The following is a 25,442-nucleotide window of genomic DNA, read 5'->3' on the forward strand; positions in this document are numbered from 1 at the left end:
TGTCTCGTTTGAAGAGAAGGGGTGCAGCTGTTGATGAGTATCAAGAGCAATAATAGCTTTGGATCTTCTGCCAAAGTTTTAGAATTGCTCTATATGCTCTTACAATGTACTTAAACTATTATTTAAGATAAAAGAAAAATCCTCACAGCCCCACTATTTTATTTTCTACCCTAAATTTAAAACATTATCTTTTTTTAAACCAACTACATTCTTCTAAAACAGTAAGCGCACAGTGACAGGCATTTTAAACAAGTACTTCTTATTTATTCACAATTTAGATAAAGTTTAAGGAAAGACAAAAGAAATACAAAGGACAACATCAAAATGAAAAGGAATTTTAGTGACCAAAGTGAGTTTCTACAGCCAGTGCTCTCCATACATTTCAAAATGTTATCCAAACACTGCAGATGCAGATTTCAAATAAATCCAATAACAAACCGCTATGACTATTCCCTTTGAAATTAAACTGGGAATGGAAGTTAGCCACCTTTTATCTATGAGTACACAAACCACCAAATTCTTTCAGTTTCGGCTTAAAGCCACATCTATCTTTTACAAGATGGATTCTGCAATACATTTTCAAGTAGCATTTTTCATTTTGTCTGAGCTTTGCTATAAAAAAAAAGTCAGTGTCAACCTTCTGTTATAACAAAACAGCTTTTGATCTTGCTTGTGGAATATATGCAATTCAGAGCAGTGTCACACTTGCAGCTTGGAGGTATCCTTGGAGATACTGCAACGCTTCTGCATTCAGACTAGTACTCAGCATTGATGGAACCTTAAAACACACGATAGAGCAGAAGTGTCATTGTGTGTATACATTAAACTACTGCTATTATCCTGTTAATCACTGTGTCAACATATGGTACAAAGTCAAATGACATCCTGAGAGCAGCAGTTTTTCATTGTGAAAGCAGTTGCTGGAATTACAATTCCTGATGCTGACAGTTTTATGCACTTATCTGAATCAAATACGAAAGAAGAGTAAAGAAAACCTTCAGTTATTAAAGCAGATATTTGGATGCAGCAAACACCCGATCTCTCAGACAGTCTTTACTTACCAAAATCTTGAACAAAAAAAAGACACTATGGGTTAAAATAGTTACCTGAAGCTGAACTTGTTTAATTTAACACGAATTACCTGAAATTTCCTGAGTACATACAGTTGAACTGGAGTCAAGTATTAGTTATATACGGACAATTAGATAAATTTTCATTTAAGAAATGGCTATTTAAGGTTATTGCTAAATTAATTAATGTGAAAATATGGCCCTTCTAAGGTCATTAGGGAAAAAAACCTTACAAAAGGTATATTCCGTTAAAGAATAAAAGAGAACGTTACCTTGCATTCTGGTTATGACATCATTTTGCTGATTATCAAACAGTAGCAAAAGGGACCCATCAACAAAAAAGCATTTATTCTCTGTAGAATTTAGCATTAGCCTGCCATTGTAAAAGTCACCTACCCTGCCTGGGCATGCTGTAGATAGTTTGTGCAGAGACTGTGCCAGATGGATTCTAGGATTGTTCACCATTTGACCTACAGGATCGTGTTCTTTTTTTCCAGCAAAGGCTAGCTGAGAGAATGCAGTCTGATATCCTGGAGTATCTTCTATGTCAATGAAGTGTTCTTCATCAGGGATAGTGTCATCCTCGGGCAATTCAAAGAGGCCAATGAGGGCCTGCAGCAAAGGAGTCCTATATGTAAAGGGGGGAGGATAAATTTTTAGTGCTTAAAATATGTTAGGACAGGGTGTATTTTACAAGAATGTTCAAATTACTTGGAACCCTTTACAATTTAGCCCCTGCAGGTACTCGCTTAGCTACTGAAATGTTAAGTGTCTAGTCTAAGCTGGACTAGAAGAGTTGTGGATCTGTGCATTTTACAGGCATAACACAGACGCTCATATTAAAAGCATGATCAACGTATTTATTTTTTATCAGGTCATACTGTCATGACATATAGCTAAGAATAGCAATTCTTTTCCAGATTATACCTTTTCTCCCAGTACTTCTTTTAAAAGAAATTCTAGTTCAGGGATCCAGTCATTATCACTAAATTTAGGCTACCTGACATCCTAGACTGCTAAACTGGCTTACAATCTTCCCAGAGAGCTTTTCCCAAAATTCTACTGTCAAGCTAACATCTTACAGTCTCTCTGTCAGGTTGTAAGTATGCTCAGGCCTCCTGACTAGCTTTTCAGAAAGTATACGAGCTAAAAGAGAGCAGCCTATTTTCTTAAATGCAATCCTAGCTAGCCCAATTAGTGCTACCTCCACCACAAAAATCTCAAACCAGTTCTGGCATCTGCTTTGAAAAGCCTAAAACTCAGCCTCATAACAATAGCAGGCCTGAAGAAATCACAACAGTTTATTTGAAGAATATACTTTGATGATAGCTCACATTTTTTTAAAAAATAACCAAATAGCCTCACTAACAGAACATGAAGAAGTATCCTACGTACCACAGCTTGGTGTACTCCGTGTCCATCATGGGAGGACATTCTGTTAATATTTTTGTAATTCCAACAGCACAGATTTTCTTTTCAACTTGTCCAGACACTTTCTGGATTTCAGGAATTATAATTTTCTCCAAAACCATTCCAAACATCCTATTACGACATTAAAAGAAAAAGTATTAGAAAGCTTTCTTAGCCTTACTGTGCCACCCACCCACCCCCAGTATGAATCAATAGGAAAAAGAGAAGAGCAGGTAATTTGTTAGGATGCTGCCCTGTTGCAACGGATGCCTAGCAGAAATTTGAGCACACAAATTTTTCACAAAGGGAAAAAAATAAAAACATCACTTTTTCCTTTTTATGACCTGCTTAGGAGGTTAGTATCTTGATGGGGAACTGTGGGTAGCAAATCAGAAAAAGAAAAATTGCCAGAAAAATAAATCAATCACATTAGAACAAACATCTGGCTAGTCAAATTTGTGACAAATAAGAGTTCTCAATTTAGCTAGAGACAACTATTTCCTACTTTAAAAGATAAAAACTACACAGCAGTTTTAAATTAAAAAAAAAAGTCAAAACCAAAACATACTAACTTTGGCTGTATGCTGTCAAATATTTCCTGCAGAGCTAATGCCCCGTATTTTATGCAGTACAAGTTAATGAAGACTAGGAAACCTGTAAAAAGAAAAGGTCAAATTAAAACTCAACATGAAAGTCAATACAAGCAAAATACATTCTAACAAGTTTTTCAAGGGGATAGAAACCGCAATCTTTATAAATGTTCAGTTCTAATGAAATATATTAACTTGCTACTTTGGAAGTTTGCTTAACTTCTGATCTTTTAATGTACTGCAACACACTAAAACATGGCAGTAAGACAACTAAGACAGGATCCAGTCCTTTCCCCCCTTACAGCAGTTATAAAGCATTAGAAAAGCCATTAACAACTGTTTCAGATCAAGTATCAAAGGAACTCTTCAATACTTTTAGCAGAGAACTTCATGCAATGCAATTTTTCAGATCAGTTGCGAATCCCTTTGCTTGGCCTTTGTACCAGAGCACAGACACAGTGCATTAAGAGCACCACTTCAATTTTGTTTGTGGAAGACCACTATAAGCAATCCTATCACTCTTGCTCCTATTAGGTGGCATTAACCAGACTTCAGAGGATTAAGTAACAGACATTGCATAATTTGTTGTAGTGATAGTATTAAAATCACTTAATCAGCACGACAATCTCCCTGTTTGAGCAGGAATAACCGGAATATCTGTTTCAATAATTTATCACAGCTTTGCTAGTTTAACATAAGACCTTATCAATAACTTAAGTCACATTAAGGCAGAATGACTCAAAAGTATAGGATATTTAACAGTAAAGACACACAACTATATGTAACAAAAGGAAGTATGGTCAGTATTACTTTGTTGTGTGCAAGTCTGCTGGTATTAGTGGAAGATTAAGCGGAGACACTTTCATAAAATCAATGATATCACACAGAGTAAGACAGCAAAGGGAATACACAAGTCTTTTCTCTTATTTTAGTTCCATTTCCCATTCCTTGAAATTTCATGAAATAAGTGTCACCTCCTGTGGCAGCTGCCCTATAGGCCACCCTTGATTACACAAATAATTTGAAGCAAGTCACTGATGTTAAGTCACCAGTATCCCTTCATCCGCATAATCACAGGACAACAGGATGCTTATTCAGTACAGCTGCGTGTTCTAAACTGTTGGCATCACCGGTGCTGAAGCTTTTCCTGTAGCAAGAAACTTACTTTTAATAAATTTTGTTGTTTTGGAATTTTGAAGTCTTTGGAATAGTAGAATGAAGATCTGTTTCCTGTACTGGTCAACTGATTCACTGGAAATTAAAAGAGTAAGTTATTCAATTCATACTAGAATTTTACTAATCTCATTTCACATAAAACACACATAGAATTGTTCAAATGTGACATTTTTCAGTTGTTAAATATTAACTATGAAGTGTACAAACATACCAAATATTAAAGTCTGCCGAAGTTAGTTTGGAATGTAATTTCAACTCATACTCACGGAGGCATATGTTCTATAATACTGTTTAGAAGATAGAATCCTTGATGGTCATTAGCTTTAGAGGCAATCAACTTCTGGAACACACCTAACAATCCAGGCTGTAAGCAAAGCAAATACAAAACTCGATACAACAGTTCTTCATACGTGACCTACCAGAAAGCTGGCTCTTACCATCCAGACATACACCAAGGCAAAAGCTTTCCCAACCTAAACTAGGATTCTGTTTCTGTAGTTAAGGACAAGGAAGACAGATTTCTATCAGGACCAAGTGACATTCCTTTGAGCATTAAGATTAACCTTGATCAAATGAACACCAAAGCCAATTTGAACATGCATGTCTGCTTCGTCAATGGCACTGTCTAATCAAGTCTGACTATAGCAGATCATGCAGCAGAAATAACACAAGTTAAGTATGCAGAATAAATCTCCCACTGAATTCACTAATCCTCAGATCTCCCAATATTTTGGCTATTTACTCCTAAAATAACTAAGTGCAGCAATTTTACATCTTAATTGACAAAAGCATGCCAGTCTAGGATTTATTTTATCCACAAAATGGAAAAGCATCCAAAAAGCCTGCATCATAATATTTTCTGTCTTTCTAAATAAGCACCATTAATTTAAAGAACAAACACATATTCTGCACAAGTCTAGGTATTCACTAACTGCATCATAATATTTTCTGTCTTTCTAAATAAGCACCATTAATTTAAAGAACAAGCACATATTCTGCACAAGTCTAGGTATTCACTAAAGGAAAAAGTTCCTCATAGTTTTTGATCTTAAATCAGCATGTCTAGAGGCATACACTGTGACTAAATCAATCCAACTTACAATTTTGTCAGCAGCAGCACTTGCTATTGTATTGGCACCCCGCTCTAAATAAGCCTGCAGGAGTCGGACCAAAGGAGGAATGTTTCCTGTCCTTTCCCATAATACTGGCTGAAGTAGATGAGGAAACAATGCCATATAGGATGATGGGATTTCATTTTTATGCATTTCTAGAAGTAGGGACATCACTTGAAACACATACGGAATGAACTCTGGAAAAAAAAAAAAAAGGTGACATTTACAAATGCAGCAATTTGGTCACTGTCAATTCCTAGGAACCACATAACTGTTGACTGAACCTACAATTTTATGATATTGATTCCAGCAATTGTATTTTATGAATCAAGATTCCAACAAATAAAACCTTGGTGACATGTACCACTTCCCAAATTTAACTATTCCAAAAATTCACAAGCATTGGACATCTACATTTCCTCTATCTATTAATGTTTCAGAAGACAGAAAACAAACTACTAGAAAAAAAGGCAATTTAACAAATAATAAGCAGCTGCTTTGGAGTTGTGATTGCTAGATATTTAAAAAATATGGCTTGTTTTAAAACTAAGTTAATACAGTCAACGTACTCTATGGAACAACCCAGACGCATTCTAAAAGTGTTATTAGGACTGTGAATATGCTGTGTTCTCACTTCAATTTCCTGTGTTACAGAAAAACTGCCATGAGGTAAATCATAGCAACCAGCTGTAGCAGAGAGAGAGCACAAGCACTTACAGATTGTAATTTACCTTGCACATCGTTCTGTAGTATCTCAGTGAACACCATAAACAAAGCCTCTTCGAAGCTTCCAACTGCATCAGGGTTTGCTTTGCACGTTATCCTTATCGACAGGCATATGGATTCAAACATATAATGGTTGAAGTGAGGTTTGCTTGGATTCTAAAAACAAGTTAGAAACAGATAAATCAACCCAAATTTGCAGCCAAGTCACTTATTTAGCAAAATATATCTCTTATTTCAAATGAAGTGTAAAGTAGCAATTAGGAATAAAGAAACTTATTTATGACTTATTAATACGTTAATGAATTTAATTCTATATATAAAAGCAAACATTAAAACCTTTAAAGCACAAAGGAGAGGTGCTTTTTATAAATACTATAAAGACAAATGTTTTTCAGAAGCTCTGCACAAACTAGCAAGCAGTTAAAGTATCACAAAACAAAAAATGGAGAAAAATCCTTTTCACACCTTGCCTCTAAACATCTAGTCCATTCTTTATTGAACACTTAAATGCTACAGCTAAGTTTAAAACTATACATAGCATAAGGTTTTTGGATCGTTGATGAAGGTATTCTAAAGCACTGCCTAATGTCAGTGTTCAAGAGTATTAGCCCACCTTGACAAAATGCCAAGAGAATTTTACACACCAAAAGCAAGAGGGTAATTTATTTAACTTAATTCCACATTTCAGTGCCTAAATTTAACGTTAGCCTCAGAAGCTTTGCAGACAAAGAATAAAAGAGTTGTGAGAAAAAACAAATTATTGTAATGGTGGCCTCTGCACAAGAAACCATTTATACTACAACACACTAGTATTACGGAAAGATTTCATATGCTGTTTCCAAATTTCGGATGAGGGCAGAGGCAAATGATTTAAAAGTACATCTAAAAGAAAGACAGTACTTCACTAGGAGCATGTTTTAACCTATTTTCGTCAGAAAATACTGAACAATTTAGAGTGTCCTAACAGAACACGAACAACGAGGTATACGTAAATCTTTAGAAAGACTGCTCTGAAAGGCAGAAAGTGAACATTTTGCTCAGCCTGTTTCCTTACCTTGCTGACAGCCAGCAGTTTCTGTGTAAGCTGTGTGATGACAGAAGGGATGTATGGAATTATGGATTCTTGTAGCAGAGAAAAACTCCTCATGATGGCTGAAAATAAATTGAAAGTATTATCTCCTGAAGACAAACATACACTTCTGTCATCCATCATATGCCTAAATCCTTTATCTTTTGCTATTAAATTGGATTCCAAGAAATTAGGTACAATAAGAGCACCTGCTGCAAGAACCATCAATGTATAATCATGACAAAAGAAAAAGCAAAGCCTCATTATCTCTATTCTATAGATGGAGCAAGATTAAGCAACTTTGCAAAGACCACCATTTATCTTGGGCAAGTCTCAAATCTTGGCATACTATTAGCCATAACCCACTCACATCACCTACTCACACTGCTCAGGTAGCTGTCTTGACTACCATTTCAGAAGTCATTTGTCACAATACCAGTATGTTTAGTGTTTCTCTTTGGTACCATAGGTTTAGTCAAAAATAACTTAATACAGCTCGGTACATAACTGCAGGCTGCACATACCTCTTTAGCATGTTTGCATAAATTCGGTTTTTCAAATAAAGGTATCAGTAGTCTGTAACTAGAAGCCTTTACCACAAGTTAATAAAGTGACTCTTTTACTGCAGAACTCATAAAGCATTTACCTTTCATAATGTATTCATTTTCAGATGAGCCAGGAAGTGTCAGCGCTTTGAAGAGGTTCGTTAATAGCACTTCCACAAATGGTGCCATTTCTGCAGCTGTAATGCTGTTAAGTAAAACACAGCTCTTTAACGATGAGATACATTCACAAACTACAAGCATTTTACAATATTGTTAACACTAAGAAAAGTTCCCTTACAGATATTTCTCATCCTTAATGGACAAAACCTACGTAAGCAATGAATTTATTTCTGCTTGAAAACTTACAGCGTAGTATTATTTGTTCCCCTCATAGTAAACAGCCTTTCAAGAGCATGTGCTGCGTAAGTATGGACAACAATACTTTCTGCTTGAAGATGATTGATTAAGAGAGGAATAGATACCAACAGCTGTTCTTTAGGTACCTACAAAAATACAGCAACAAATTATACATATGTTACACAAAAATACAGATGGTTCAACACTAGAGCATAACCACTCTGAGCTCATCAGCTACAAACTGAAAGCTTGGCAGAGGAAGAAATCTTAGAAGGCTACTCCAGTTGCTAAATCACACCTTGACAAACCAAGAGGTACCCATTTCTGTCACAGTCCATATACCTCCCCCAAACATTAATATTCCATTTGATGGACAGTAAGTGCATATATTCCTAATGTATATTTCTTTTTCCATTTTACTTTGCCTTAGTGGGGAATTAAAAAAAAAAAAAAAAAAAAATCAGAGCTATTTCATAAGAGATGAATAAAGAATCTAAAATTTAGAAGTAATAATATATTTTCTTACTGCATCTCACAGATCAGGAAAGTTAAAGGACAAAGTTGCTGTACTCTTTAGCAGCAACTGCAATGATACGAGCAATCAAGTATATTTAGACTAACGTTCACTTGAAAAAGTCTGAGTGTGTCACAGAACTAAGCATGCTATGTTCAGTGCTCCCACAGCATATGGATAGCATACAGACTACATGTTAATTGGATATTTATAACAATATCATTTACTTTCAAATCTAAAAATTCAGCATGAAGTGTTATATATGACTATCAAACACCTGTTGAGTTAACATATGGCCAAGCAAGATAAATTAGGCCTGGCAAGTATAAAGTAAGAAACTACAATATGTTTTTACCATAAGAGTAGAAGAAAAACTTACTTGGTTTCTAAAAATCATGATATATTTGATACCATCCGCTTTTAGCACAGGGAATTCATTCACTGCAATAGAAAAATATGCAAATTGTGTTGATACTTTTCACATAAATATGATTACTGAATATGTACTTTACACAGAGGTCACGCTAAGTCACAATTTTTCTCCTGAAAAACAATACATCCAATATTTTTCTGTGTTGCTTAGATTCTCAAGTTCTGTATGGGCACTGTTAGAATATCAGTTTTAGGTACAAATCACACCCCAGTACCACTGAGTGTACAGTCCAGCTCTTTCTGATGAAGTTTCCCCTTCTGGCTCCGATGTTAACAGCCTGCAGTTACACATTCCAAGACAACAAACTACATTCCAAATATCCTAACTTTATGCTTCATCATAAAATAAGTTATGTGGCTTAAATCTAGACATCCATAATCTCATCAATATGGACTGATACAGGCTACAACCCAGCCTTCAGTATTGGAACTTTTCAGAGTTCTGTACAGCACAGAAGTTTGCCACATGGTCTCAAATACAGAAATCAAATTACTTCGATTCAACAAGCTTAAGCATGTAGTGGATAGCAACCATGTGTGTACACCCCCTGATCTTGGAGATAGCATGTGGTAATCCACCTTTGTTTAAAAGCTCATTTGTTGCTGGTCAAACAAATTTTAATTACTTTCCCCCCCATGTTAACTTAACCCCCAGGTGTTAAGAGTCTTCTGTCTCAGAGATTATACTGATATATGAGTGCTCGAGCCTTAAGAAACAATGGTCAATGTCAAGGCTGCAGATAAATCACATATCAAAATTAACTTACCACTAGCAGACTTTAAGTCAGGCTGAATGTGATTCACAAAGAATTCTGTCAGATTAACAAGTTCATTGGCTTGTGTTATTCCATGCTAGAAAAACAAAAAAACAATCAACTCTGGTTTTAGATGTTGTCATTCAGCTAGTTTTCTTACTCATTTTTATGCGCTTTTATTAAAAGGAACCTAAGGCACGCATGCATGTGATTAGATTGTTGAAACTGCATCTTTAGCAAAGCGTCAACCATTTTCTTTACGTTTTCAGTGCCTTGGTTTCAGCTGTAGCCCTACTGAGGTTCAGTTACCAGCTCTGAGTAGAGGAATACAGCCCATAACAGGTAATAATCAACCAAACTTTTAGATAGAAAATATCAGCATCTTGCTACCTTGATACTTTTTTTGTGATGGGCCTTTTAAAAAAGGAAACATTTAGGATTCGAATTCCAGTTCTGAATTAGGGCAGCAAAATAATGACTACTTAGTTTTCACTTGAAAATGCAACTAATTTTTAAAACAGGATTTGCATATGGATATTTATCAGTCAAGTATTCTAAGTGATGTTATCACATATTTGCCGCTACATAGCGCTATCATTAGCAATTACTGCACAGTAGTGTGTAGCTAGAGTTTCAGGAGAAGACCAAGAACCTCCAGCAGAATTTCATAAAGGTACAACATATTTTACTATGTTTGCCTCAAATAAGTCTTGTAAAGCCACATAGATTTTAACTATAATAACACTTTAAATACTAGTATATTAAAATCTGTTCTGTAGGATAGTTGATACAATGCAACTGTTTCCAAATACAGTTTAGTTCAGGTGTGACTTTTCAATGTATCCAGCCTATTAGTTGCTTTCTCCCAAACAAGACCCATTTCCAGCCATCATGAGCATTCCCATGACACTTCATAATCAAATCATAAACACTCAAACCACAGGCAACACTGGGAAATATAATGACAAGAACTGTAAAAGTCACTTAAATTCCTTCTAGTCTGCTTAACATTTCTGATCTACTTCTGCAAAGCTAAATTTGGCCTTCCATGGCTTACAAGCTCTAGCTCAGCACCATTTAAAAGCTCAGAGGTTCTAGTCCTAAGCTAATTTTGTTTCTTTCTCTGGCTGCTGCGCACTTGCTAGCAAGACCTGCCAAATGGTCACACATGGTTGTTGACTTTGCCCAATCTATCTGAAGTTCAGATACCACCAAATTACCAACTGTGATAGGATTAAATAATGGACAACTTTTAAACTCAACAACATTAAACTACTACAAATATAGTTAATCCCATCCTGAAAAGCATAAAATGGACTGCAGGCCTTCAGGTACACTATACTACTTGAATACATATGGATCAAAATGAATAGAATGTAAGAGTACCTTCTGTGTTTGAGCTTTGGATGCCAAAGACGTAACAAGGTAAATAGCTGCATCTTTGTGCTTCCAGTTAACAGATGGATTCTTTGCATATTCTTGCAGCATAGAATTAACATAGCCAGAAAAAATCCCTGTCACAGGTCCTTCAAAAAATTTGCACAAGCCTCTGACTAGATCACAAGCTGCTCTGCGCCTGGTGTCAATATCTGCACAAGAACCAAAGACACTTTAGATATGAGAAAGTATACATTTTTCATATTAATAAATGTAATAATAAATTAGTAATAATGTACAGCTTCTCAAGTTACAGTCACGCTTTATGTTAATCATTGCAATCCTCCACTCCGAAGTGTAGGAAAACATTTAAGTCTTTTATTCACTGCCATAATAGGGATTATTTGTACAACAAAGAGAGGAGAGGAACGGACACCTACCACCACTGCATGTGTATTCACAGTTCAGCAAGCGTGCAGGGGGAAGCTTTTTACTACCTTTACAATTACACCCCCAATTGTACTGGGTCTGGTTGGGATGGAGTTAATTTTCTTCATAGCAGCCCATATGGTGCTGTGTTTTGTACGGGTGACTAGAACTGTTGGTAACACCCCAGTGTTTTGGCTGTTGCTGAACAGTGCTTGCACAGTGTCGAGGCTTTCTCTTTTTCCTGCTCTGCCTTCCCAGAAAGTAGGTTGGGAAGTGGGTAAGAACTTGGGAGGGGACAACACCTGAACAGTTGATCCAAACTGACCAAAGGAATATTCCATGCCACATAATATCATGCTCAGCAATAAAAACTGAGGGGAGAGGGGTTTTGGGGAGGCTGTCATTGCTCAGGGACAGGCTGGCCATCAGTCTACCCACAGGAGGTGGTAAATCATTGACTTGCACACCCCCGTTCTCTTTTCTTCCTCTTTCTTTCACAAGCTCTATCCAAGAGTCTTCTTGCTTTTACTCTTCCTATTCACTCCCCCATCCCATTGCAGCAGGGTGGGGAGCCAGCAAGCTACTGGATGGCACTTAGCCCATCACACCAAATCTGTACATTTTTGTAAAAAAACAAACAAACAAAACCAACACAATAAAAAAACCCAACCTATACACATTCCTAGTTTCAAGAAAGGAAAAAAGTCATCAGCTAGCCTTTATGGCCTTTAATACAATATACTAATGCAAGAGACAGAAGGAAAATGAAAGCAAGTGAATTTAAATGCAACAGAAGACTTCTTTAAAAGTAATCTCTGACGAACACAAATACTTCTTGCCTCAGTTCTCTTAAAAGCAAAAGTAGCTAACAAATAAAAGCTTCACAAATACCTAAAATGCAGCCAATCCTGGATAAGAATGATAGAACATTTGCTTGAAAATAGTTGAAAAACATTTTCCTCCAATTTTGTCCTCCACTGCAAGCACACAGTAATTTCTTAAATCTATTATCAAGTGCCATTAATCTAAAAGTGTCAGTCAATAAACGGTTAGTAGTGCAGAAGAGCATGTCCAGAATTGTCACACAGATCTAGTTTTGGTTCATCTGTGCTCTGACCTGGCTGCAGACCAGACCAGACAACTACAATCAGAAGATCAAGTAGCTCTGTTAGCACGGCACCGTGTTTTGAGGACAGTTACTCTACTGGTTTGAACAGTGTGCCGGTGTACAAGGGTTGGCTGGCGTCCAGCTGGCTTGATCACAGATTTGTATGCAACACCAGTCAGAATTTCAGTTTAAACATGATAGACTACTAAATACAGGCACAGCCCCTCTATGTTATTTAAAACCCTACACATAAGAACTAAACACACAACTGTGGCTACTATTCACCACTGACTTACAGGCTGTATTTGCTGAAATGAGAACGTGTGCAGTGCAGGAGACTACCAGTCCAATTAAGGAAAAAAAACCAACATATAAAAACATTGTTCAAAACAAAGACACTGTGATGGGCGTATTGTGACGGTAGACTTGATCAAAACTGGATAAAATCTCTCGGGGGAGGGAGGAACCTTTCTAATTTCAAAAATACGTTGTTATAAAAGCTTCAGTAAATTCCTTCAGCTCTTAAGAGCTATATTTAAAGAGCAAGTATTCTTAGTATAAATCTGTGGATTACCAGATCCTTCCAAATCCCTTCTGATATATTCTTCAGAATTATCTTCAAATGCTTCTTCATCAGCCGCTGAAAATATAAAATAGATAGAAGTTTAAATACTGAGGTCTCTGTTTTTTCTCATAAAAAGGTGTATTGTTATCTATTTGCTATTTTTTCCCAAGCACTTTCTATAATATTAATAGAAATTAATCAGAAATATCGAGCCAAACTAGCCTGTTTGGCTTGCTTCTGGCCCGCAAATCAGTCTTTCACACTCATGAGCTGATGTAGTCTGATTTAAAAAAAAAAAAAAAAAAAAAAAGAAAAAAGACACATTCGGCACTAAGTATATTTAAAGAGGCTTCCAGAATCATAGACTTAAGACACAGAAGCTCCTTATCACTGCAATCCATCTTCACTGCATCTTAGTTACTACAATAAATATGAGGCCATGAAAACTTGGAAAAATAGACATTACAATTTAGTAGGCCTGATATCCACGCCTATTTAGACTCCTTGAATTACTCTGACAGTCACTTTAAGCATATAAAGTTATTGGTGGCACATGACCTAGACTTCATATACTGGGATCTCAAATGGAAAAGACGACAAATTAATAAGTAATAAAAATATATTCACACAATTCTACAAAGCCACCATAGGACAGCAATCTGTTGTAGAAACTTGGGTTTGAATCTAGTACTGAAGTACACACTAGGCAATCCCCAATTCTTAGTCCTGCAAAGCAACGTGTCATTATATTAGGTAGATTTTATTGTGTCTTTGAAAACCTAAGTCTCAAAAAGTTACCTCTAAATTCCATATTGGGAACAATAACTTTTTCACAGATGCTTGTCAATGTATTCTGGTCTTCAAACAGATGTTTGTAATGTGGTCTCTCACAAACCGAGGCCAGAAACTGGATTGCATTACTAACCAGCTAGAAAAACACAAACAGAATACACACAGTGTTAGCATGACTGGCCGATTTGTAATTCATTATCAAACTTGACAAGATCAGTTTATAACAACTTACCAAGTCGTATTTCACTTCCTGGCCTGTCGTGACTAACAGGTTCCAGATTGCCGTTACAAAACGTGGCAGGTAGGGTTGAAATTCTTCATCGTATTTTTGAGCATATAAAGCAGCATTATCACAAATTTGTGATTTCAAGAGCTCCAGTAATCCAGCTTCCTCTTCATCCTCACATAAAACAAAATCAAGAACTTAAACATCCAAACTTCAACACTACTTAAAAATATCAACAGTTGAATGAAATATTTATACTATTATTGTACCATGTTTTAAACAGAGATGAAAGAAATCCCTCTCACACCCCTAGAATTACTCAATTTTGCTGATTTGTACTCGAACTCCACTGCAAGTTATAAATCATACCTACATTTCAAATGGAAGTACTATGCACTTTAAATCATTTAGACCTGACAAAGTTTGACGTGAAATTAATTTACAAATGTAATAGGAAAAAGAAAACACAAGGCATTGAAAACATATGCTTAGAACACATTGTATCTTCCTACTTCAGACTGGAATAGTTGTGAAAGTTCCTGCCCCTTCCCCATACCAGCACAGATGCTTGTAACCACAAAGCAAAGTCAATTGGGAAACTGAGCTGGAATGAAAAAAAAAAACCCAACCAAACACCAACCCAGTTCTGTCTCCCCACTTCCCCCAGTCCCCACCTTTCAGTTTTAATGCATATCACTTCCTGACCTCAGTTCAGCACACAGCTGCATGAACGTCTGTGTCTGTGCTGCGCAACAGCCCACAGACACAAGAGAAAAGAGCAGCAAAGCTTCTTTAGCAGCAGCGTACAGCACAGGACTCAAGTAACACGCCTCCCTATGTACTGCAAAGTATTACAGAGTTGCTTTGGCTCCATCATGTGGCAAACTACTGTACCGTATCTGGAAGACAGCATTTCAAATGCAGAAAGCACGCAGAAAATTAATTTGAGACTTGATGACTTGGTATCAACTTTTACCTGCAACACTACTAATTCTTAGACAAAGCAAATGCTGAAATACTCATGGATGCCATGTCTTCTATGTTCAACTCTTTCCAGTTCTTTAAGATATCCTGTTTTCTAAAACATAATGCATGAACCAGCTGAAAGGTACAGAAAACTTGAGCACTGTGACTCTAATCATCAGATGTCTTTGAAAGAATCTACTCATTGGTGAGTATCTGTAATTTGATTCTGTGCCCAGCTGGGTATACCTGTAACTGAGACACATCTTCAAGAATTGCACCTCATATTTCTTAGACAACGGGGCAACTTCTCTTAAACTCCATCTCCTTATAGCCATTCTATTCCTTTGTTTATCCAGTAAAGAAAACATTACATTCTTCAGAGTTAGAACCAAGCTCTCAGTCAACTCTCTCCACTACAGAGGCAAACCAGGAGGTTTATGCAGTACTTACATCAGTCTGCAAAAGCTTATTATCTAAAGTTAAAAGACTATGAAAATTTGTCATCCATGTTTCCATGTTATCTTCAAAAAACTCCGGAAGATCCTGTGAAGAAAAAGCATAAATCTACATTTTAATTCCTGATTGCACTGCTGCGATAACATACCTGCATTGTAAGTAGTATGTACCTACCTTACAATCTACTGAGGGACAACAACGCATGGAAAACAATCTTCAAAACTAAACGCTATCCCCTCCTGCTCTCAAATGAAACCCCTCCAGAGGCTTTGGAATACAGTATTTCCAAATAAACTACTTGCTTACATGCTCTACAGCTTACACTTTTGTAAAGGAAGAACCTTATTGCCTCTTCTCTCAGAACAAGAAAGTACAAGCCTCCCTTTTACTCCAGCTTGCTCTTTTGCCCGATATGGAAGAACAGCACAAGCAATCAAGGCATGACCACCACACTTCACACTTAACGTTTGTGTTGAGACACTAAATATGTCACCTCAGCAAAGTAGCTTTTTACCATTTTTCATACAGTGCATTTAATAATGTTAGAATTTCAGATCCGATTTCAAAACAAAAAACCTCACGCTGCTTCCAGAATCACTTGCTTCTATAGTACCACAGAGCTACTAGTTTTAACTGACTTTCACCTGCATGACTGAGTTCATGTCAGTACAGCCATAGTTATAAAGAAGCACGGTGAATACAAACTGGGCGTTTGACTTCTGCCTTTCACAGCTCATACTCTGAGAGCTACTCACACAACACCTCCTTTGTGCCAACATCTCCTTAGATAGGGCCAAGCTAACATGTTAATTAACCCCATCCTTACTGTGCCTTTACTCCAGCATTGATGCAGACTGTCAACTTTTGTTTTTGTGATAAAGCATGGCCTTAAAATGTGCCTCAAATGAATCCTATAAATAAAAGTTTAACAGCTTCGTGAGATCAAAGCAGAACTATTAGAAAAACAAAGAGATTCACCTGAAAATTTAAACTGTAGAACAGCTTCGCAATCAGAATGAGAGAAGAAAAGAGAACCTTCAAAGCACTAGCATCATTTGCATGTGTGCTGCAAAGTTCAATAGTTGCCTAGAAAAAGACATAAGATTCAGTCAAGCAACACACATGAAAACCACTTTGACAAGAGGTATCAAAAATGTCATCTTTTAAAAACTAGAAAATACAGTTCCTTTTCCTCCCCTTATTGATCCTGACAGGTCTCACTTCATGACTTTATAGTCTGAACTTCATTAACGGTTTCAGAGCAACTACTCTTAAGTTTCCATTTCCATTACATGCATTCACAAGCAATTCAGAACATTAAACTTGTTTTACAAATGTTTCAACAAGAAGTACCTTAAAGAGATTTGTCAAGGGCAAAGCAAAGGCATCAAGGACAAGCTTGATCTCTGTCCATAATTCGTTGGACTTAAATTCATGGCGGTACCTGACAAGTGAAGGAGAAACACAGGAAAAATAGACTAGTTTTCACATTTATTACCAAATTAATCTGCATACATTTAATTTCTTGTACTGAACCTTGAAACAAATACTTGTCCAGTAAACAAGAACTAAACAACACAGTTCAAGACCATGCAAGGTGTACAATTTGACAACCACTTAAAAGTCTTACTAAAAAGCCAGTAAGTGTAAGTAGAAGCCACAACTGTAGACTTCGTAAATCTATAGAATTAAGTATAAAGGTAAGAATTTAGAGTTGAACAAAAATTTTACAATCCATACAGCAACTCCCTTATTTCCAATACCTTTTAAATAAAGAGTGAGCAGTGCGAAGGACCCCATTGATGACGTGGAAATCTCCGCTTTGAAAGCGATTCACCATTTCTGTCAGTAAGTCTGGCCACTTCTGAGGAAAGTCTTCCCGACCAATAATACTAATTGCATCACTTAACTGGAAAGGAAACATAACCATTACATGATATAATAACAGGCTCCTCTTTATGAAAAATGCAGCAGTCATGTCAGATGTTGCAAACATTGAGAAAATGCCTGTTCTTGTCAGATTCAAAAATCATTGGGCTAAGTATCTACTATTTTTCACCACAAATGAATCAATTCCACTCTAAATTAAATGTGTACACAAAGTCTCACTTTCTAGAATTACTGTATTTAACTGCCTAATGCTAGAACTTAGCTGTAAGATTATACAGTAATAGTCTTTAAAAAAAAAAAAAAAGACAAGTAGAAGTAGCTATAACAATATATTCAGAGTTATTGGGATTGGGATGATCTCATTGGTAAGGGAACTGAGCTCTGCCAATAACCAGAGCCTCTAGACACGCTTAAAATATTCCAAAAGTCTCACGGACACAACCAGGAATTGACATACTACCTGCTTTTGAATTTGTTCCGGGCTGCTAAGCATCAAGGGCACTATGTTAGCTTTAATAGCTATCCTGTCTGATTCACATATCTTGTTTGGTTCATCTTCAACCTAAAATTAAAACAATAATTAAGTCACGGGCATATCAGTACACTCCAGGCAAGAAGCGAATATTAGCGTTTCAGAAACCAATTGCTTATACCGATTTATGTAACTATTACATTGTTAAAGAAACTAAGTAGATCTGTTAAAGATACTGCCTATAATGAACCTGTAACAGCAGTACCTGAGAACAGCTGAAAGAAATTACATCTTTCTGTGAAACCTTGAACTGTTTCTTTCTCCTTCTCTAACAGTCACTTTTCAAATCGGCAATTCAGTAGCACTGAGGGTGGGTGCGTATGCCAGTAACATATAGAAGTTTCACCAACAGTCTCCTCTACCACCACACCTAATCACGTCTCTGTCCTCACTTCTGCCAATCTCAAAGATTTATTTTGTGCAAGCTGCCTTAAGCCATACTTTCTAGAAATTGTACATGAAAATGCAGGTTACACAATCAAATCTGTAACATTAACTTTAAGAGTTATCCAATCAGTTCAAAACATCCATCACTTCAACATCCAGTCAGTCAGTAGCGCCAAGTGGTAGTAAATTACAAAGCTTCTGCTAAAGAAATGAAGAAAGAAAAGAAGGAGGCTTGTCACCAAGCAGTGACAGCAGTGATAGTCACGTTATCTGTAATGACAGCACCCAAGTTCAGTAACCTAGAAATGATACAGCAATTAGAAGAGGGAAGCGCCTACAGAGAGCAATTCAGTGATCGGACAATGCCTTAAATCAGACAGCACTACCACCCTCCTTCTCACCTCCCTTCCGCCATCTTCCCATGAGATTAAAACCCCCAAAAGTAACAATTTCAGAATTTCAGTTTATGCTTAGTGGTAACACCGGTCACCAGCGGTGTTCCCCAGGGCTCAGCGCTGGGGCCAGCCCTGTTCAATGTCTTTATCAATGATCTGGACGAGGGGATCGAGTGCACCCCCAGTCAGTTTGCAGACACCACCAAGCTGGGGGGGAGCGCTGGCCTGCTGGGGGGTGGGGGGCTCTGCGGGGGGGCTGGGCAGCCGGGCTGAGGGGCCGAGGCCACCGGTGTGAGGTTCAGCGGGGTCAGTGCCGGGCCCTGCCCGGGGGTCACACCAGCCCCCGGCAGCTGCGGGCTGGGGCAGGGGGCTGGGAACTGCCCGGCGGGAAAGGGCCGGGGGGGGCTGGGCGGCAGCGGCTGGGCAGGAGCCCCCAGTGTGCCCAGGTGGCCAAGAGGCCAACAGCAGCCTGGCTGGTGTCCCCAGCAGTGTGGCCAGCAGGACCAGGGCAGCGATCGTCCCGCTGTGCTCGGCACTGGTGAGGCTGCACTGCGAGTCCTGTGTCCGGCTCTGGGCCCCTCGCTGCGGGAGGGACGTGGAGGGGCTGGAGCATGTCCAGAGATGGGAACGGGGCTGGGGAAGGGGCCAGGGCACCAGTCTGATGGGGGGCAGCTGGGGGTGCTCAGCCTGGAGAGGAGGGGGCTCAGGGGGAACCTTATTGCTCCCTGCAATCACCTGAAAGGGGCTGTAGGCAGGGGGGGCAGGCGATGGGACAAGAGGAAACAGCCTCAAGTTGCACCAGGGAGGTTTAGGTTGGATATTGGGAAAGAGTTCTTCACCTAAAGGGCTGGCCAGGATTGGAACAGGCTGCCACTGGGGTGGTGGGGTCACCATCCCTGGAGGTGTTTAAAAGTCATGTAGATGTGGCACTTAGGGACATGGGTTAGTGGTGGACTTTCCAGTCCTGGGTTAATGGCTGGACCTGATGATCTTAAAAGGTCCTTTCTAACCTAAATGATTCTATAAAAAAGCAGCTATAAAAATAAAACACAGAGAACTTGCTTTTCCTGTTCTATCACATTGCACTAAATCAGAATGTACAGAATCATTATATATACATTAAAAAACACAAAAAGATGCTGATCTTTAAAACCTAAGCTTTACAAGTTTATATGATGCGAAAGGCAGCAGTAACTGTACTCAGCAAGCTCTAAGTAGGGAGGCAGGACTGACTTACTGCTACGCATTTAGACAGATGAGGACAGAAGTAGTGGAGAGATCAGCAACAACAAATCCTACTATGGAGTTATTGATGAGACTTTTCAAAAAAATAAGACCTTTTTACAAGACATAAGAGGCAGCACATACATACTTGAAACTAAAAAAAGCAAATTCCTCCCTTGCTCCAGACATGCCCTGTACATCTGGCTCTCCAGGCTCTACCAGACTGAAATCCTTGAACAGGCAAAACACTTTTACTTCCACCGAGCTTTGTATCAGCCAAGTTCAAGGTTGCTAAATTAAACCATGTGATGTAGGTAAGCTAGCTGTATGGCTGTGTTTTATGTTCACACAGCTGCTCTTGAAATGAAAGCTTCTGTTTTGGACAAAACAATGTGCCTGAAGCCACATAGCAATCATAACAGCCCTCTGGATGCACTTACTGCATAGCATCTCCACCTACTCCAAAACAAAATCTCACCCTGAATTACATCAGCAATCCACAAAAAGGAAGCTACTTACCAATTTTTCCATAACAGAACATTATTTCTACTCACAATATAGTACAGATATACAGATAAAGATGCAGTTTGGGAGAAATGTTTGAGAGTGCGGTATTACAAAAACAAAGTTCTAGAAATATCATGCCAGACAATGTGCTGATCTGGTTATGTTTGATATAGCTTCTTAGTATTAGTATGAGGGGGAGGGGACAAATCACATGCAAATTTTTAAATAGGTACCAGCTAAGATGCAATGATGACACACTTACCAATTTCCCCATAGTAAAGCAACATTATACATGTGATACTTTTCAGATACAAACAGGACTTTCAGTGAGACAAAGTAGAAACAGTATCCATTAAAATCTCTCATCGCTAAAGGAGCTGAGCTCTCAAATGTAATACTTTCTACCATAAATTAAATTCCGTGAATGCTGAAAGTTCTAAATCAAAACCTTTTCTGACCTCTTTGAAACAAAGGATAAAATGGGATTAAATGGCAATACTTCCATTTAATTCTACAAATACTTCTAAGTGTTAAACTGGCAAGGCCACCAAAATAAACTGCCCCACACTATTCTGCATCCCAGGATTTACATGAAAGAGAAGATAGTATCATCACTTTCAGCTGCAGTGCTGGCTTGAAATGTTTGTAACACCATGACAATAGATACAGGCCAGATTGGCCAGCTCATGTGTATAGACACAATAATTTTAGTTTAAATAATATTACTGTTAGTTAAATGAGCTTTAAATATTGTGCTTCTGCAAAATCTGCATGTAATATTAGAGAAAATTATTTGTTCATCATTTTACCACCTAGCTCTAGTTCTTTTTAATAGAATGGACCACAACAGTCGTTTTAGTCCCTCTTCAGTAAATTACACCTTGTGTTTGTTCTCTGAATGATCTACCTTCTTTCACAGAGTACAGATGTACATACATTCTTCAAAGTTACGGTATAGTATCTTATTGTACCTTAAAAAGGATTATTAAATCTTAGCACAACTACTCACTAGGATACCTACAATTCTCCAGTTCCTTTTGATATAATTCTTGAACGTTACAGATGCACAAACTTTGATGACATTTTCCTGTGATTTCTCCAGTAGCGTTAAGAGTAACAATGGATAATTCTGGCTTCCTTCAACGGACTCAAGAAACTTTTCCGCTGTAAAAGAATATACTAAGGTTAGCAAAAGTTGAACTGATTTTTTCTAATGGGATCTTAGGATTCCTCAAGTGCCTATTTAAATAACCAACGAATGAACATTTGCCCAGTTTCACAAGAACAGAAACACAAAACAAGCCTGACAAATAGTACTGTAGCTTCTTTACTCCTAAGCTCTTTAACACTTTTGCTATTAACAAAAGCTCTAAACTCAAAGCAGGATGTGGAAATATTGCCTCCTCACCATTTTTAAAAGCTGTAACCTGCTAGAAGTAAATCCTGTGAACAGCAGCACTGTTCTAAGTAAGTGTTTAAATAGAACAGTAAAAAAAAATAATTCAGGCATATAGGAAAATAAAATTACAAAAAGCAAACAAAATAAATTCATATTTGTAACCATCCCTCATTAGTTTTTTGGGGGTTTTGTTTTAAAAGGATACTGAGAACTTCACCAAAGAGGATATTGCATAAAGATCCACTGAAGTTTGCTATCCACAGACAGAGGAGCCAAAAAGAAACTAAACTTTATTGGTCACCCATGAGAATCACTTACCAGGACGCCTTATAGCAGGATCTGGATCTAGTGTTTTCTTTAGATACTCAGTTAAAGTCTGTAAATTGGCATCACTCAGCTCCATTTTGGCAGAACCTAAAATCCACAAGTAGTTCTGTTATAAATACATATAAATCTATCCTCTAAGCTACACACAAGCAAAATTAGATTCCACAGAAGACACACATCAGCTCTTTTTGACTATACCTCATAAAACATGGTCCTACCTTCTATGTTTCATCCAATAAAACATCAGCTAGTGTGCACCAAGCACAAAACAAAAAAACATTCAATTTCTCCAGCTAGGTGTAACTATTATTGTCTAGTTTATTGAAACCAAACTCTCAGAACAGGATCATACATCCAGCAAACCACAAACCTGGTTCAGCCAAAAGATGATCTCTTGCTCTTTCAGGACAATAGGAATTTGGTTTTGCTTTTAAAGAACTACTATCAGCTGCAGAAACCTGTTCCTGGTTGAAAGAGCTGAATAGTCCTGCCCTACATAATTGTAAACAGAACTATTCAAAGGGTACTGGAGAGTCAAAGCTTGTTTAAAATTAAATACTCATTATCAAAGAAAACTCTCAACAGAAAATTAATTTTTTATAAAGATACAAAAGACTGTGCAAAGCCAGAGGGTTTGTCCACCCTGTAAAATTAACTTAGATTAGGGTGGGAGTTAATTTAAAATGCAATACTTATTACAGAATAACTCCAGTGCAGTAAGTCTAAATTACTCCTCTCCAGTAATCCTCCCACACACATTCTCATACTTACCACAGTGATATATTAACTTCACAACTAATTGGAATAATTAAAATTACAGTAACACTACAACTGCAGCAAGACATGCTTTAATGGACATGTTGGTCAGGATATCATCATCAATTCTGCCCACCTCTCTTACCACCTCCAGCACAATTCACTCAATTCAGATGTAACGATGAAGCAAAGATTTCCATTTTTTCTCTGAAGTTTCTAATTAATAAGATAAACCGAAATCTCTCTGTCCCACTTTGGATATGTTTTATGTTGCTTATCAGCGCAATAAACAGTTTCTATTTAAGCATGCTTGCAAAGGCAGGGAGTTTCAACCACACAGTTTTTACTTTAACTATGGCATCTATATCCTTAAAAAACAGCAACAGTACCCTCTTGAATTAGAAGAATGTTAATGAGTACTTGAGATCCCAACATGTTTTGCAAAAAGTAAAAATCCGCCTGAAGAGTCCTGCTTCGCATGTAGCACTCCCCCTCCCTTTTGGGGATTTTCTTATCTGTAGCCTTGTTCACCAATTCCCATCCGCCAAGAAAATCCCAATAAAGTACAGCACAAGCAACCAGCGCCAGGAACGGCTGGCTCACCCGCTGCACAAAATGGCCTTGTGCATCACCACTATGATGTTGAAAGTAGTACTTAAACCTTTCATAATTAACAAAAATACGAATTACTTGCTCCAGGTAATTCTGTAAGGCTGAGGTGCAAACCCATAAAAAAATCATTGACCAAGACTAAACCTGACTCAAATGTGAAGCCAAACTGAGGCCATGTCAACCCCGAAGGGCCTTTCACCCACACCCCACCTACTCGTGCAATACAGGGGCCCACGCCAGAACCACTCCCCTCACGCTGACTGGGGGTTTACTCTGAAGGCCAAACGCAAAGATTTGAATCCATTACTCAATCCCTCATGCAAGAGGATGAATATTTCCACCTGCTACCTGCTCACTCGTATTTCTCCCTCTTCCCCTAGCTATTTTTTTATTTTGTTTTCCACTCCAGAAAACCGGTGGTACCTGCTCGAGGCTTTCTGCTCTTTGTACCTCCTGAAAAGGCCACAGAAAGTGTTTTGGGACCAGCTCCTGAGGACTCCGCGGTACCGGCTTCAGCCAGACCCACCGCCCGGCAGGGGACAGGCAGGGCCGCCCTCCCCCGCCCCTCGGGCCCTGAGGAACCGCTCCCGCCGCCCCGGGATGTTCATGGCCCGGGCCGCACAGGAAAGGCGACCCGCACACTGCCCTGAGGGCCTTCGCCCTCGCCTCCCGCCACGGGGCAGCCGGAGCGCGGCCCCGCCGCGCCGCTCCCTGCGGGTCCCCCTGGCCGGCCGGCGTGAGGCAGGGCGGCCGCCCCGGAGCCCTTCAGCGGGGACGGGAAGCAGAGCCGTCCAGGCCCGGCCGCCCCCTCTCTCGCTGCCCCCCCCCCCCCGGTGCCGGCGCGGCCCCCGCAGCCCAGCACCTCCCAGCGCTCCCCTGCCGCCTGCGCGGGCCGGGGTCGCCGGGCGGTTTATCCGGGGGACGGGGCCGCTCCATTCCGCCCGCTACCGCCGCCGCGACGGCGGCGCTCCCGCTGCCTCATGCGGCGGCGGCCCGGCTGGACCGCGGCCCCCGCAAGGTGGGCCCAGGGCCAGCCCCGTCTGCCCGGCCCCCTCGGGCCCCGCCCGGGACAACGCGGGCTGCCGGCCGCGGCGGAGGAGCCCCGCACGGCACCGACCACTCTCAGACTAACTTGCTCCCCTCCCCCTCCCCGCCACCTCCAGACTGGCAGCGGCGGGAGCCAATGAGGGGAGCACACTGCTCAAACCCAGAGGCCGCCGGCCAATCGCGAACCGCGCGAGGCGGGCCGAAGCGCCCCAGCATGGTGAGCTGCGCCTCTCGCTGCGCCGCGGGCCCAGCGCCCGAGCCCAGCGCGGAGCGGAGCGGCGGTCGGCTGCGGGCCAGTGCGGGCCGCCGGGCTGCGGGGCCGCCCCACCGCCAGCATCGCCGGGCAGCGCGGCCCAGCCTCACCTGGCGACTCCCCGCGGCGGCGGCTCCGAGAGCTCCGGCTGCGCTTCACATTCAAACCGCGGTGAGAGGGCGCGGCGGCGGCACCGTGACCGCATCACGCTGGGCGGCGACACCGTGCGGCGGCCAGGCCAATCGGCGGCCTCTCTTTCCCCGACGCGCTCCGCCGCCAGCCAATCCCTGCCGCGCTCCTCACGGCGGCGGCCGACCAATGGCCGGGCTCTTCCCACAAGGTCCCGGGGCGCCAGTCGGGGCCGCTTAGCCCAGCCGGGCTGGGGCCTGCGGGCGCCCGGGGGCTGCCGGGGCCGGGCCGCGGGCTGTAGTCCCGGCC

At 39.9% G+C, this 25,442-nt stretch overlaps 1 protein-coding gene across 1 annotated transcript; it reads right to left on the reverse strand.

Annotated features, from left to right (window-relative positions):
- Positions 1-242: 242 nt before the first annotated feature.
- CSE1L (chromosome segregation 1 like) lies at positions 243-25,227 on the reverse strand. Its single transcript, XM_040609108.1, has 25 exons — positions 25,115-25,227; positions 22,328-22,423; positions 21,632-21,774; positions 18,026-18,127; positions 17,439-17,584; positions 17,029-17,119; positions 16,654-16,761; positions 15,670-15,762; positions 14,260-14,427; positions 14,034-14,163; positions 13,245-13,310; positions 11,143-11,345; positions 9,769-9,853; positions 8,949-9,010; positions 8,065-8,201; positions 7,800-7,903; positions 7,139-7,236; positions 6,090-6,240; positions 5,347-5,555; positions 4,513-4,610; positions 4,236-4,321; positions 3,053-3,134; positions 2,466-2,612; positions 1,467-1,698; positions 243-778 (listed from the first exon to the last, which is right to left on the reverse strand). The coding sequence occupies exons 2-25, from the start codon at positions 22,410-22,412 to the stop codon at positions 689-691; spliced, it is 2,916 nt and encodes a 971-aa protein (XP_040465042.1). The 5' UTR covers positions 22,413-22,423; positions 25,115-25,227; the 3' UTR covers positions 243-688.
- Between the last annotated feature and the right edge of the window lie 215 nt (positions 25,228-25,442).

The sequence above is a fragment of the Falco naumanni genome, chromosome 10 (genome assembly GCF_017639655.2).
Source record: "Falco naumanni isolate bFalNau1 chromosome 10, bFalNau1.pat, whole genome shotgun sequence".
NCBI lineage: Eukaryota > Metazoa > Chordata > Aves > Falconiformes > Falconidae > Falco > Falco naumanni.